The sequence below is a fragment of the Cetorhinus maximus genome, chromosome 28 (assembly GCF_964194155.1).
Source record: "Cetorhinus maximus chromosome 28, sCetMax3.hap1.1, whole genome shotgun sequence".
NCBI classification, from domain to species: Eukaryota; Metazoa; Chordata; class Chondrichthyes; order Lamniformes; family Cetorhinidae; genus Cetorhinus; species Cetorhinus maximus.
In genome coordinates, this window is record NC_135906.1 from 18,561,048 (window position 1) to 18,577,096 (window position 16,049).

Sequence of the window (16,049 nt, forward strand, 5' to 3'; positions counted from 1 at the left end):
AGGAAAATTCCCTGTTCTTCAAATAATGTCATGCCCAATTGAATATACAGTCCAAAACATGTGTAATATCTCCCGTGAAAGGCTTGGAGAGGGGCTTGAATCCACAACCTTGACCTTTTAAAGCCAAGAGTGCCACAACTGAATTGTCACTTCAGGAGGTTGCATTACAAACATATACATGTACATACATAAGGGGACTTTTATCCCTCTAACTGTGCACACATAGTGCATGCATCATTAATTCTGGTGATGGTTACCGTCATGTGAACTCCTGGAGTACCATAATTGGCCTTATTAATAGCTGCATTTCAAACCTTTGCCACATTACTGGGGAGTAAGGCTGAAGTGGAACCTCACATTCCGGACTTCTTTTATGCATCAGACAGTTTAGTCTGAATAATAACTGGGCCAAGAAAGCATCTTGGTTCCCCTGACTCCTCGTGCTTTCTTCACCCAAAAGCTTTAAGCCACAAAGTATAGGACTTTCCAGCATGATCATTAATAGAAATTAACTTAAACCTTCCACACATACTATAATGTTAACTCGCTCATTATGTATTTGTAAAGAATTGTGGCTTCAGCTATTCTCATTACATATAGAACAAAGAGCAGTTTTTCAATGCATTTAATGAGTCTTCCAGTAGAACTGCAAATACAACCACAATGCCAAGACTTTCAAAAGTCACCATTGCCTGCACTTACTGCCGCAGATGAAAGACACTTCTGTACTAAACACAAAATTTATAAAATCGTTATGCATTTGTAACAGATTTTTTTGGCAATTTGTGTATCAGAGGTATCGGTGGAAAAGTTACCACAGGATTGAAAGAGGCTTTAAAAAGTAAACTGTCGAGTTTTTGGAAAGGTTGCAATTTTGATTTTACACATGTAATCTGTGGTTACTCTCACTCCCTCCAGGATCTTGCATTACTTCAACTCGAGTGAGAAAGCCAATAGTGACAAGCCCACTGGTCACCAGAGAAGATCTGGCTGTCAAAACATTTTTTTTTAAAACCATCCTCACACCTCAAATTTTTAAAAAATCACGTGACTGGCAAACGTGGTACACAGCCTTACAAAAACACACGGGCCACAGGTGAAGTTTTCCATAAACTGCTTAACTTTGCCTGTGCCATCACAGAACATGGACACTTCAACACCAACATGAGGAAGGAGGAAACTATTTACCCCATTTCCTCTGATGAAGGGGTGCAAACAAGGGGGAATAGCCTTAAAATTATAACTTAGCTAACAGGGGTAACTGCTGTGCACCAATCCAGGGTACTTTTAGGCAAAAAAAAAATCATGATTTTTGCCTTCTAAAATTTGACTAATAAAAAACAATGACACCAAACACATGGAAAATCAAGCTCTGTAATAGTTAAGGAACTAATAATGGCAAGCAAAACATTGTCAACAAATCAAGCATTTTAGGTTCAAGACCTGTCAAAAGATTCTATATTAAGAATTGTACTAAGTTTCTTTCCAACTGATTTCTTGACTGCTCATTGAGCCAGACAGTGTATAAGTATTGGGCTCACCTTTGGTTCAGCTACGTAGGCGCTGTTTTGCCAGAGAGGTGATGTTAAAATAATAATTAAAAACAAAAACATTTTACCAAACTGTTGTGCTTTACTTTAGGTGGGGAATGGGACACCAGTATAGTCTCAAAGTTGCTGTCTATACAAGAACAATGAAGCTTGAAAGGCAACACACTAAACATTGCTGTGCAAGGCACTTCAGATTGTAGAAAGGCAGCTGTACGACATCTTCAGGTTTACAGAATCTGAATATTCCACTCCATCATCAAACAGGATATCAAGATGAGTTTGTCCAATTTGTCAAAGGTATGTTTGTTTTATTCATAATACAAGTTGGAATGGTCCAAGGTTAAGGAATGTTTAAATAGCCACATATGATACACCTGAATTGAGATATGGCAACGTTCAACATTCATTTCACCATCGAACCTTAGAATATTCTAACTTCCTGTTAAGTAAGCCTGCACACAGAAATTCATTAAATAGATTGTCTGAAACATCAAAGCTCAGAAAAGAGAAGACATATTCCCCAGCGCTGAAGCAGTACCAAGAGGTGGTGTAAAGAAATATACCAGAACTGACTGCCTGGTAAATTTTGGCACCAATTTTATCACTTAATACTTAAATACTGGGAGGAAAAGCAAAACGGTAAACCCCATCTGTGATTTTTAATTTATGCTTCACATGAAGGAAATCTGATAGGAAAAAAAATTCAGATTGAGAGAGAACTGATACGGTAGTAAAAATAATTAAAAAAATTACACAAATATATATATATTTCTCTTCTGAAGAACATCTTCACCACTTCTTCTTATGTTCATCCATCGAGACTCCACCAGGCCCCAGTGCTACTACTAAGAGAAGGCCGCCAATCACAGACATGGTTTGGAAAAAGTCATACTTTAAGAAGTCATGCATGGGCTTGTAAACCGGGATACTCCAGAACGGATTCTGAATCAGATTCAACGCAAAGAGCCAAATGACCAGTGTGAGAGCAGCTAACTTAGTCTTGAAGCCAACCGCCACAAGGATTATCAAAGTAGTGCCAACAATATCTTGAAGAATCTAGGAAATAAAAATAGCAATATATATTTTGAGAATACAGTACTTTGAAATAAAAAATCCTCTACGCCCCCCCTACCTAGCTCTCATAAAGCTACTAACTCATGCTGCATGCACACCAGGACTCCTTCCAAACTTTGCATGGTAATACATAATTATACAGGTCGCAACTGCAAGTGTTAGGAACATTGGAATAGGGAGGCCATTCAGCTCCTCGATCCTGTTTCACCATTCAATTAGATCATGGCTGATCCGTAACTTAATTATCATCTATTAACAATCCGCCCCAGCTTTTACATTTTCAACCCCAGCCTCAAAATCTTTTTAAGAAAGAGTTTCAGATTTCCATTCCCCTTTGTGTGAAGAATTTTGTCCTGACATTACTCCTGAATAGCTGAGCTATCATTTTAAGGTTATTCTCCCTTGGTTGGACCCCCTCACCAGAGGAAAGAGGGTAGGTAGAACCTATCAACTTCTTAAAATTACCTTTAACATCTCAATTACATCATATCCCAATATTCTCTAGGCAAGGCCCAGTCTGTGCAATTTGCCCTCAATTTAACCCTTTAAGCCTCTGGTGAATCTGTGTTGCACCCGAAGCCAATATATCCTTCCTGATCTACAAGGGAATCAAAGGTTATGGGGGATAGGCAGGAGAGTGGAGTTAAGGCCACAATCAGATCAGCCATGATCTTATCGAATGGCAGAGCAGACTCGAGGGGTTGGCTGGCCTATTCCTACCTTTTATTATCTATGATGTACAGTGTCCAGAATTGAACACAGTACTCTGAATGAGGTCTAACCACAGCTTTTTATTACTAACTTAACTTCTGCCCTCCAGTAGATCATTTCACTGTGAAAGACTCATAGCCAAGCGGGATCTTATCCTTGTTTAGTGTCACCATCTCTGCAGTTTCCAGGGTTCATGGGATAAACTGGAGGACAAAGAACTGATAACTGGTTGGGAGGTAGCAGAGATCAAGGATAAAGGGAACACTTCCTGATTGGCAGAATGTGCTAAGTAAGTTGTGTCCTACACAACACAGATTCACCAGAGGCTTAAAGGGTTAAATTGAGGGCAGGTTGCATAGACTGGGCTTGAATTCACTTGCCTAGAGAATATAGGATATGATGTAATCCATTTCCACAGATTTTCCTCTAAACTTAGTATCATCTACAAGTATAAACATAAACTTAGTTTGTATGTACATATGCCTTCATTCTAGTTATATATGATGGGATGTAGGACAAAGCTCTGGCAGAGATCAATGTGGGAATGTGCAATATCATCCACACAATACAGATTAGAATCAAAAACTGCTCTGCATCAACAATAAGCCAAAGAAACCTGCTTGTTTTGTTGATGTTAATATCAAAAGCGTGAAAGTCTTAAGTTTGCAAACTCTTTTTTAAATTACTGCAATACACTAATCTCAACACTCAAATTCAGAATGTTGGGATTAATCTCACCATATTGGCAGATGCTCCATAGATCAAAAGATTTACTGAACTAGCTGAGTCCCTCTGATATCAAAATGAGATGTTGCACTCTGAACATAAACCTGACCAGAAAGTAGTACGTAGCAGAGTACAAGCTGCTGGTGGGAGATAGAAAGGGGACAGGCAGAGACAGGATAGTAGTTAGAATACCTCCTCTTCAGGCCTGGGACCTGAGCTAAATCCAGTTAAGACTAACAGCATGAAAGACACTGAAAGTTACAAGTTAACTCACCAACACTGGTATATCATTGTACAATGAAAGATGACTCCCTTGACTACAACACAGAGCAAACATTCTGAATCTAATTTATCATGGTACTTGCCTTGTGCTGAACTAACGTGTTGATATTTGGCATTTAGAGTCATGGATGTTTTCTAGTCACTCACCATAAGCGCATCCAAGGAGAAGTGCAACAAAGTCATAAACATAAGGACAAGCAGGACACGGCCTCCCAACTGCATGTATTGACGTGGCGAATTAGTGCCCATGGTAGGGACACCTGCAAACATAGTTTTCCCTTCGGATCGAGACTCAGCCAGCAGCAGCAGTAAGCCACCTCCAAGTGCAAGATTCCTAAATTTGGGGAGGGGGGGGGGAGGATTAAAAGTTAGTCCAAATCATTAAACATTACGGCTGACATCTGGAAAAATACTGTACTTCTTCCCATTATTGAACAGTTCTAATCTACAACACAATTCAATGCAGCACACAATTAATTCCCATTATGCAGAAAGTAGGGACAAGACATACATACTTATAATCAAAGCTTCTCTTTCCTAAATCCATTCCCTTTCCGAAGGCCAATGATTCATAATGACTTCGGATCCCCTGGTACCAGTATGTGTGTTACTTCATCCAGGTGGCCCATCAGATAGCATGGACAGCAAACGTCAATAGTCTGTGCACCCAGATCAATTACCATAGTTAAAATTGCTCCCATTCAGCATTAACACATATGTAGTTCCCAATAAATCACTAGGTAGCAATCAGAAGCAAGAAATCTGGCCATTTTCTCGGCTACAGTGGAGGGAAGGAGAGATTTTAAAAATTGTTTATATACACACTCCTATTCACTTATACAAGAGCCGGTCCATCTCATCCTCACATCTGATTGGAAATTTCTTCAGTTAAAGTTTTGAGGAAAGGGAGGATGAGCCATGTTAAAACCTTCAAGCTGAATTTTTAGCTTTAGAAACCCAAGGAATTAACAGAAATTCTTTTCACTCCTGAATGTTAATTTTCAATAACCATCATGACTGCAATAACACTAATTCTTACCTCATAAGAAATTTAAGGTCCCAGAGAATACTATAAGCAACAGTCTGAAAAAAAAATCATAGCAGTCATTATTGCCCTGAAGTCTCATCAATGCAGGTGATTATCATTGAATCATAGAATATTATAGCACAGGAGGTGGCCCTTTGACCCATCAAGTCTATGCTAACACCTTAATCCCATTCTCCTTCCCTTTTCTCGTGCATATTTTTTTCATCATCAAATAATTATCCAGTTTTCTTTTAAAAGTTATTATAGATCCTGCTTCCATCAACATTTCTGGTAGGGCATTTCATGTTTTAATCATTCTTCATTTAAAACGCAATCATCTCCTAGCTTCCCACGTTATTCTTTCGATTATCTTAAATTTATGCCCTCCAGTTATTGGCCGAGCAAACAGAGGGATAGGATTTTTCTGATTTAGCCTGACCTCAAGAGTGTGGGACAGAGCTGATCCCAGTTTTATGACGCAGGGCTCAGTTATCCAGCTATGGAGGGAATGCACTTTAAGGGTAAGTTGCTGCCTATGAAAGTTACCATAGTTTCAACCTTTATTCAGTTTTTGGATATTTGACGACCTCTTCTTGTAGCTGTGGGGAGGGGAAAGCAGCACCAACCATACACCAAACTGGGAGGTAAGAATTAGAAACTGTGAGCAAGTAACAGAGAGCGTCCCAGGCCCTGTTTGGTGAATGGAGAGGACATTCAGTTTTGTGAGGTGAAATGGAGAACGACTATCTATCTGGCACATCATTGTACCCTCCCAGAGAACAGTAGTGTACTATTACAGGCAGCAGGTAACTAAGACAGCACACAAAGGAATTTGCCACAAGCAAGGAGGATATTAAATTTGGGGATATGAGTTATTTCACTGTGAACAACGATATTGTACCTCGTGGAGGTGGTAAGAGGATGGATTAAGGTATCTCAGTACAATAAACTTATTGTCTTTAAGAGTGGAACATGAGTAAACACACAGTCTCCACAGTTTGAGTTACAGCAGCTCCAGCACAAACATTATCTTTTCCCAGCAGGGAAGAAAGGACAGGGATGATTGAAACTTGCAAGAAAAATCTGTGTTTATTTAATTCAGGAGTAAAGGAATAGTTTTTGCACAGTGTCTCTCTGCACCTGGAACTTACCTGCATAGCAATAAGTACAAATAAACCACAGCAAGCATAAGGCACAAACTTCCGACTCAGCACCAGAATACAACCACCTGTAAATAAAAAGACAGGTGCTTACAAAAAAAACATACTTGACAGGATTAAAATAACCAAAAACTGCATGCAGTCGTAAAAATGGATCAGGATCATTTTTAACCAGCACCAAAAAAGACACAGCAAAATACAATATTAAGGATTGTCCAATTCTTAAGGATGAACTACCAATCTTTTATCGCATGGCATTTCTTTAACTTTGTACGCAAGTCTACCATTAAGGATTATTCAGCAAATTGGGGATGGGGGATGGAGGAGTAAGCGTATTACTCTGGCAGAGGCAGGGGCTACAGCTGTAAAGACCACTCATCTCCATTGACTATTTCTGTAAAGACAACATACACAATCCACACCAAAATTTATATGCCATTAGTCACCTTAATTTACAAATATAAAACACACACTTTGTTTTGGATTTCATACTTCGGAGCCTGTCAGTGATTGCAAACTCTGCACTAGAGAAAATGTCGCTACAATCCTTCAACATATAGAATTTAAACTCAGGTTTTTGTATTTTGTACAGCTATCAGATCACTCCCTGGGCAAAATCCATCCTTGGCAATATCACTCGCTTGGCTGTCACTGTGGCACTAATTTCACACTTATACTTATCTGTGCAGATTAATTGGGATTCCAAATATCCCTCAGTTCTTCTGCCCAACCTGTAGACACAAAGCATGGGCTGCAGCCGCACTGGGAGAGTAGCCACAGTGTAGGACAGAAGAGCTGGCTGGGACTATGCTGTGCCCTTTTCATGGATGTATCTCTTCTCCTACGGTTAGCCTATGCACCTACTGATCCATTTCTGTGCTATTTCTGTACACACAGCTGTGAGGTGAATCCCGAGTTACCTCGTATTACCGTACAAGGTTCTCCAATGAGGGCTCCTCAATCAGTACTTCTGGTTTAATACATCACACGGCATCAACTGTTTTGGCTGGAGCTGTAAACTGACTGAAAAGTCAAAAGCCTGGACGTGAAAATGGACTAGACCACCCAGTATGATAGCACAGTTCATGTAAGCAGCAAAGCTGAAAGGCAGGAAAGTACAGCAGAATCCCCCATCATACAAATCATCTATCACAGAGTCTTTTAGGGTTTACTAGCTTCAGTGTGCCTGGCAACAGGAGATGAGTCTGTGGCAGATTTAGCAATCTGTTACCTGAGCTACTGGAGTACTTCAGGGAACTGTAAATGATTGACCAGGCAGCCAGATTCATTAATAGAATCAGGAGGGCTAGACTTTTCATTGGAGTGGAGTTTCTTCTCATTCAGTTCCAGATAACCCTGCAAGTCCATGTTCAATAGGGAATGGGGATCTCAGCTGGACAAAAAACAGGAAGCTTCCCTGTGGCTCTATGCTGGTGCAAACTTACAGGGGATGTCTGACCTTCGGTGTTGCCAACCTGCACCCAACTTTCTGATAGCAGTGAAATGTGAGTTCTTGTGGGAAGATGTGTAGTCTTACCAAGCAAACTGAAACTCTTCTTGTGTAACTTGGTAAAAATATACAAACGTGTTGTGTTCGACATGTGTGAGCCACTCAGCTTACAAAATATAACCTCATAAATGGTTGTAGAAAATAACTATTCATGTTGTTAATTGGGGAAATCACTTCTCTGATAACTGCTAAAACTAGCTAGAATCTCACAGCACAATAAGATGAACATAATTAACAGGTTATAGATTTATCCCCCCTCAAATTCTCTCCAGATTTCTCAATGATCAGAATTATTCGATAAGGAGACTCTGGATGTTGATCACTCACTTTCTCTTTCTTCTTATGACAAAATGCTTCACCGTCTGTTCAAAACTCAAGACATGATGAAAACAACAAAAACTGGCAAGTTTTAGCAAAATACATCTCTGAGGCCCCATCCCTTTCTGGTCAGGAATCAAAAATTTCACTGACAAAGCCACAAATGCACACTCTGGAAGTTGTTACTATGACAACATTCTCTCAGAGAAACAAAATCACTGACACCTTAAATATTGATGTATTCTTCATAAATAGTAAGGAAAAATGAACAGCCAAACACGATTATTGCCACCAATACATTTTTTTAAATCTAGTGCCAATAACTCACCTTCAGTAGCAAAGTTAGACCAGAATAAAAGACAATGATGACAACAATAAACTGGAACAATGCTGTTAAACCAGAAGCTGTGCTTCAAGGTTTTGAGTTAAACAAGTTTTCTCGATGTAACTCTTTCAAAACCACAGCATTTCAGCAGTCTGCTCAATCGTAAGCTGAACCTTCTACCCTGCTTCCAGTCAGTGGCCAACATTGCCTTTGACCTTCAGAACACGATAAGACTGAAGCTCTCCCTCTCCATCACTGCTGTCGAAACTTCCTCCAAACTTGCAACCCTTAAGCTTAGGCTTCTCCAGTGCTGCCCTGCACAAACTGCAATTTATTCCGATCTACCCTGAAAGCCCACACGGCCATCTTCCTCAATGAGCTTTAAAACCCATGCAATATTGAGACTGTTTACTTTTACCTTTTCAACATGCATCCCCCTCCTTCCTTACCTCATTTGCACCACAGCTAGTTTTCTGTGTTACCTCGAGACTTGACTTCATGTCATTCTTGCCACCTTCCCTAGCTCCGACACAAACTCTCAACTCAAAAATTATCAGCCCTCACATCCGGTCCTGCCCATCATACCCTTGCCCAGCAATCAACAGAGTTCAAAATCCTGTTCACAATTTCCATCTGCCTCAGCAAAATGATTGCACCCTGCTTTTCAAATCCCTCCAAGCCACTTATCTAGCTGTATTTCCACAATCACCAGCCATCCCTTTGATATCACACATTTCTTTGACCATCCTCTATTGTTGTTCTTTCAGACATTTGCCTTTGCCTCTGGGAATTCATCTTGGCACCTGTCTTGAATAGTCTTTTCCTGATTTGTTTCCCTCTGCTAGTCTGTTCAGAGCTCATCTTTCTCCTTTTAGCCAAACTTTCAGGCATTTCATATTAAGAAAACATGAGAACTGTACAATATTGCTCACCCAACCACTTCATTCTCTCCTCACCTCTTCAGCTATTTCCCTCCGTATAACATAGTGCGTGGCCATTTACTAGCCGTTTCCCCATCTACAGACTAAAAACATTAGTTCAAAATTTTCCTAACAAATCAAGATATTTTGAAGGTAAATTCAGAGTTTGATGTATTGTAATGAGCCACGCAGATCAGAAAGATCTGTGGTTCAATCCCTGATCTGTGTTTGCTGATTCCTATTAGGATACTAGAATGAGCTACGATACTGACAAAACCAAGGGCTTTGCTTGAAAATGCTTGTGTTGAAGATGGGAAAGAACAGATCTCCCCACCACCCCACAACAAAAAGAATTGAGATGGGGGAAGGTTTCCCCGTAAAGTTCACCAGACACTGTAAAGAAAACAGAAGTGCTACTGAAGACCTTTGCAAAAGAAAAAATGTCACTTGGGGAAGCAAGAACATTGGTACATTTCACCTATAACATCTAATGCAGAACCAAAAAACAGTCATTCATTCACTTTGGATCCAAGAAAGATAAATCTCAATAGTTTCTTATTAGAAAACTAGGAGCTGCGGAGCAGCAAATGGATTTGGGGTCCAAGTACATAATTCACTAATAGCTAGTGCACAGGTACAAAAGGTCGCCAGAAAAGCACATGAAAAGATGGCCTTTATCTCAAGGAAGCTGGAAGACAAAGTGGAGGGAGTTACTCTTCAGTTGTGCAGAAAAATTGGCCAATCAATGCTATCCCCAGTTTTGGCCACCACACCTCAGGAAAAAAACATATTGATCTTAGGGTGTGTTTAGTGCAGATTCACCAGAATACAGGACTAAAAAGGTTGAATTATTGGACAAGTTGCATAGCTTGTATTCCCTTGAGTTTAGAAGCTCAATGAGTGATCTAATTGAAGTGTTTAAATGATTTTGAGATACAATATGGTAGATACAGAGAATCTATTTTATTTGGTGGGGAAATGCAGAACAAGGCAACATAATCTTACAAATAGAGATTAGCTATTTAAGAGTGACATCAGAGGAGCACCTTTTCACACAAAGGGTAGTGTAATTCTGAACTTGCTCCCTCAAAAGCTGTAGATGCTCAGTGAATGGAAATGTTCACACTGAAATCAATAGGTTTTTGTTAAGTAAGGGCATCAGGGAAGTTGAGTAAAGACAGGTAAATGGAGTCAAGTTACAGATCAGCCATTATCTAATATAATAGCTGAAGGGCCAAATGGCCTGCTCCCATTCCTCAAAACTCAGTACTGCAAAGTAATAATCACCCCCACCAACTTCACGTAGCCTCGTAAAATGCTCAAGGGCCTGAATATTTCAGATGCAGGTTTGGGACACTGCCACCACCTTCTAACAACAAATTGCACACACATTTAATAAACCTCACTGTTACCATCCAATCTCACCTAGCTGCCCAACCATATTAAGCAAGACAAATATGGTGGCAAAGAAGTTCCCACAATGCCAGGTCATGTTGATGTAGTCACACTGTTCGTTCCATTGGAACCACATGCGAATCCCATCTTCCAGGAATGTGCTGATCAGACACAAATGTGCAACATGAGGCAGGAAACGCTTGGTCACACGTAAAAACTGGAAAATAAACAGAAATGTCACAATAAAGTTAAATAGGCTCAGAACCCTGTAAAGTATATTTCATTTAGTCATGACTAATATTTCCCCTTTGTCCTGGACTACTACATTCCTGCTGCACCAAATGGCTGGTTATTCAGTTTATCCCCAGCTTGAGAATCAGAAAATGTTGGAAATCTGCAACAAAGGACACAAATGCACACAACAAATGCAATGCATGACAGTCTTTGATGAAGTGACTCAAGTCATACACTAACCCTAACCAACAGCCTTTATGAACCAACAGGCCTATGAAATTCACAGAGAAGAGGTGGGTTACCAAACTTCAGCAAGAGTTTGGGCTTCAGGGATCAAACTGTCAGAGTTTAAGGCACAGAGAAGCTCCACAGAATGTAGTTTCAGCATTTCCACATCCTAAACATAGGGATAAAGGAATGTAGAAAAGAAACATTTTGTAATTTTATTCACCAAGAAAAGGAGATAAAATTAAAAAAGATATATTTGTGAGCATTGTAATAAGGTTACTTCTCACCAGAGCTTTGTCCTGCAAATATTCTGATGCACAATTGGAGCACAGATTGGAGTCTGCACTGAATATTTCTGACATACCGATTAATCAAAATGCAAAACTTTTTTGCCAAAAGTCACAGTATTAAAATATATACACGTTTGCTGTTGTTTAAAAGTACACCTACTGAACCAACTAATATGCTGGGAATTGGAGCTGATCTGTACCTATAAGGCAGAACTCTTACTATAAATTAATCCTACAAATCAATCTTTTAACCAATTTTCATTACACACCATCACCTTTTTGGATAGGTTGTACAAAATGTCAACAGTTTACCATTCAGCCTATTGCATCAGCACCCACACTATGAAACAGATATCATTCCTCATCCCTTCTAACTGTTATTTTCAAAATATTTATCCACTTCTCTAACAGAGCTTATGGTTTAAATTTCTGGTATGAATCTCCCTTTGCATACAAAAAAACTGTTCTCTCACACTGCTCCTTTGATGATCTTATGTATGAAAAGTGTCATTTCATGATGGTTTCTTTGTGCTTAGAGCTGGGAATGTACCTGCCAATCTGGAAACTGTTTATCAACTTTGGAACTTAACTATTTACATGCCAGTAAAACAGTTCGACTTTAGCAACAGAATATTGTGCACTACATGGTACAACATCACCATAAAAATGTCCTGCAATGTAATGTAAACAATTCACCCTCAAATCCAATCATCAGTATAAACCAATCTGTTGCCCAATTTTTCACGCCTCCAACTTAAAAATAGCTATACATGTTGGGCAGTGAGTGTTAGTGGGTCAGGTATTTCAGGGAAATGGAACCAATGGACATCACAACTCAGTCCTATTCTCACCTAGATACACATACAGTTTACAATAGCAGTAATGCAGATTTAATTTTTTTCTCTCTCTCACTCATGCACTCATACAAGTCAACTTCATTGTTCCTATCTGAAAACTTCACGTCAATTTGTATAGCTCAGCATTAAAGCAGATAATGCATTCACCCAGTGAATTGTCAAAAAAAAACCTAGGCCCACCCAGAACAACATATGGGAAAACTAATCTACACTTTGCAAATGTGCCTTTAGGGCCCTATCAATAAATGCAGAAAAAAGTTTGCCCAACACTGCAAGATGGTATGCAATGTCACAAACCATTGAATCACTTGTTATCGAGGCAAAGCACTTCACTCTCATCTAGCACAAAGATTTATGAAATCATCAGCCAAGAAATTAGCTTGACAACCTACAAAAATGTTGTTCTTGCACACGTTTTACAAACAATCTGCAAGTTTCTGCTGAATGTTAATACCAGAGCAGAAACACTAATTTATTACTTGTTTTGGATGAAACGGCGTTGTGTACCATAAAAGGATTTACAGCTGAATTCAGATTTTTATTCCCGAATTCCGTTCTACTCTGCAGTCGCTGGGCTGTTATTTTCAGAAAGGAAAAAATAAATAGGAACATTCCCAGTGGATAAACGGACCCAGTTTTTATTCCGCAACCACACACAAAAAAACACCCCCGGCTCCGCCTCAGCACCGAGTCTGGTGAGAGGTCAACTCGAGGGCCCAGGCTACTGCCCCCACACTAGGCCCGAGTTGCCCGAGTAACAGCGGCTCTTCCTCACATGATCGACGGGACCCTGGGCCTCGGGAGGGAGGGTTGGCCGGGATCGGGGCCGTATCGGAGTGGCAAGCGGGCGGGTACCTGGTCGGCGAGGTCCTCGGCGGTCCCCATCACATCGCTCTGGACCGACATCTCGGTGTCTCTCCGTGTCTCTGCTCCGGGGCCCAAAGGAGGGGAGGGGAGGTGAGGTAGGGGTGGCGAGGAGGGGGGGGTGGGTGGTGGTGGTGGGGGGTGGGGGAAGAGGAAGGACCGGGGGGCGGGGCCGCGCCGCGTGCCCGATTGCCACGTCTCAGCGCGCGAGGCGGCGGCCACGAGCCCGCGGGGATCCGGTCGGCGGCGCGCGGACGGGAAAGAGCAAGCGATAGGTGATGGAGGGGGAAAAAAAGCGGACTGGAAAGAAGCAAGATGAAGGGGAAAGCGGACGTGAAAGAGCGAGAGCTAGTTAATAACGAAAAAGCGGACCTGAAAGGGGGAACAATGGGGGGGGGGGGGGGGGGGTTGGATCTTAATGGAGAAAGCGGACGCGATAGGAAAAGACTGGGTGGGGACTGCGCGCAGCCCGAAGGACCATTGAGAAATCAACACGTAAACCAGAGCTGCAAGTTTATCCATTCAGTCAACATCAAGCTGACCAGTGAGTAAGGAGCAGGAAATTGGAAATTATAAAGTAGTGAGATCATTGCAGTAGATAATAACCCAGTAGAGGGTCAAGACAGAGGTTTGCTCTGATGAACAGCATGAGGAGAGGCAAGAGGTGCCTTTGTGAATTGGGAGGCAAAAAAAAGTGATTCAATGAATTTTTAAAAACTTGCATTTCCATCGCACTCTTCACGGCCAGAGATCCCAAAGAACTTTACAGCCAATACTTTTGACGTGTAGTCACCGTTATAATGTAGGATATGTGACAGCCAATTTGCGCACAGCAAGCTCCCACAAACAACAATGTGATACTGACCAGTTAATCTGTTTTTGTGATGTGGATTGGGGGTAAATACTGACCAGGTCACTGGGGCGAACTCCCCTGCTCTTCTTTGAATGGTGCCTTGGGGTCTTTCGCATCCACCTGAGAGGGTAGACAGGGCCTCGGTTTAGCATCTCATCTGAAAGAAGGCACCACCGACAGTGGATCCAACACAACTTTACCAAACCGGTGACATTAGGAAGGTTGTTGGTTCAAGTCCAATTCAGAAACTTGACTAGATAATCTATACTGACACTTCAGTGCAATATTAAAGGAGTTCTACGTGGTCAGAGGTACCATCCTTCAGATGACATATCAAACTGAGGCTACATTCCTGTTCATGTGGATGTAAAAAATTCCATAGCACAATTTATCCAGTTTGGTGTACAGCCTTTATTCTTTACCTTGTAAAATGTTTTAAGATATCTCATTGTACATGAGGAGTGCTACAGAAATACAATTTTAATTGAGGCTTTCTAACCCAGTTCCTTGATGGTTTGTTGAGTAACACATGGTGTGGCATTGAGTCATACAGAACAGACGCTGCAATTTTTATTGTGACCTCAGTCAGCAAATGGGATAATACATTCAGCATCAGTGAGTAATTGGGATGGAGGTGGGAATCAGTGTGTCCTCTTGCTCCTGATAGCTATCCAAGGGAACCTGCCAGAAAATCTCAGTGTGGGACATTGGATGAGTAAGGATCAGGCTTTGATGTGATGCACAACACAGATGAATAGCTAACTAAGCTAGTCTCATGCATGAAGAATGGCCATTTTAAACCAGAAGTACCAGCATCTTCAGAAAAGGAAAGGAGACATTTAAAAATGGAAACTACATGCTATTGGTGGAGACTGAGTTTCAGTAAGGTACCAAAGGTAAAAGTATGGCAATCCACTGTGACATCTGTTCTCCTCATTTTCAGTTACAGTTGACACATCAGCTTCAAGTGCCATCTGAAATATGTGCAATAAAAATAATTCTTAGCACTGCCATTCATTTGACTGTCAGTACTGAATTTCCTTTTCATCTTTTAAAATATACACATGTAAGCCTGATATTTCTGTATCGTTAATGGCAGAATAAAATAGATCTGGAAACATGCACAGAATCACTCAATAAACAAAACCATTATTTTTAACTTTGGGCTTTAATCCAAATAATAGCAGCACCATGCTCCAAAATGTGCTGCAATCCTAGATTTCAAACTATGATACATCTTCATGTTGTAATCAGACTCAACCATGCTACAGGAGTGTTGGCAAAGGGTTTTGCTAAAGGAGAAGTGGCAAAATTAAAAGCAAAGATTACTCTAGTACACCTCAGTTATGGAGTAGTATTGGTGGAATGGCAAGTTACCTTATTATTCCCGATTGTTTAATGTGTAAATGCACAACACCTTCTGGGTTATGAAACTGGGAGAGGCACAAGTGAACTAACTTGCCCTGAAGCTAAACTGTCAACTAATTAGTAGGCTGTTCTGATAGAAATGCTGTGGTCTCCCATTTCGATGGAAATTGGGGTCTGAAGTTGATCCTTTCTTGTTCCACACATAAGGTTATCTTTGTTGACTGGGACAGCTGAAACAAATGAGCCTGAAGAGTGATTAGTTTCTTAGAAGGTCGTTTGACAATTTGAAGCGCTGTATGCCCTCAGAACGATCAGCTTTTCCAAGGTGCAGCTGTGAAGGACGCTTCTAACTTCTTG

At 40.8% G+C, this 16,049-nt stretch overlaps 1 protein-coding gene across 1 annotated transcript; it reads right to left on the reverse strand.

Annotated features, from left to right (window-relative positions):
• Nucleotides 1–610: 610 nt before the first annotated feature.
• On the reverse strand, nucleotides 611–13,661 carry LOC144668883 (surfeit locus protein 4-like). Its single transcript, XM_078531336.1, has 6 exons — nucleotides 13,463–13,661; nucleotides 11,029–11,215; nucleotides 6,522–6,598; nucleotides 5,383–5,426; nucleotides 4,491–4,677; nucleotides 611–2,606 (listed from the first exon to the last, which is right to left on the reverse strand). The coding sequence occupies exons 1-6, from the start codon at nucleotides 13,511–13,513 to the stop codon at nucleotides 2,340–2,342; spliced, it is 813 nt and encodes a 270-aa protein (XP_078387462.1). The 5' UTR covers nucleotides 13,514–13,661; the 3' UTR covers nucleotides 611–2,339.
• Between the last annotated feature and the right edge of the window lie 2,388 nt (nucleotides 13,662–16,049).

Bases quoted from the DNA above. Each gene is read 5' to 3' on its own strand.
- LOC144668883 (XM_078531336.1), bottom strand. From the start codon at position 13,513: ATGTCGGTCCAGAGCGATGTGATGGGGACCGCCGAGGACCTCGCCGAC. The intron at 6,599-11,028 runs GTGAGATTGGAT...TTTTATTTACAG, and splicing joins TAATATGGTTGGGCAGCTAG to GTGGTTGTATTCTGGTGCTG. The intron at 4,678-5,382 runs GTAAGAATTAGT...CCCCAAATTTAG, and splicing joins GACCTTAAATTTCTTATGAG to GAATCTTGCACTTGGAGGTG.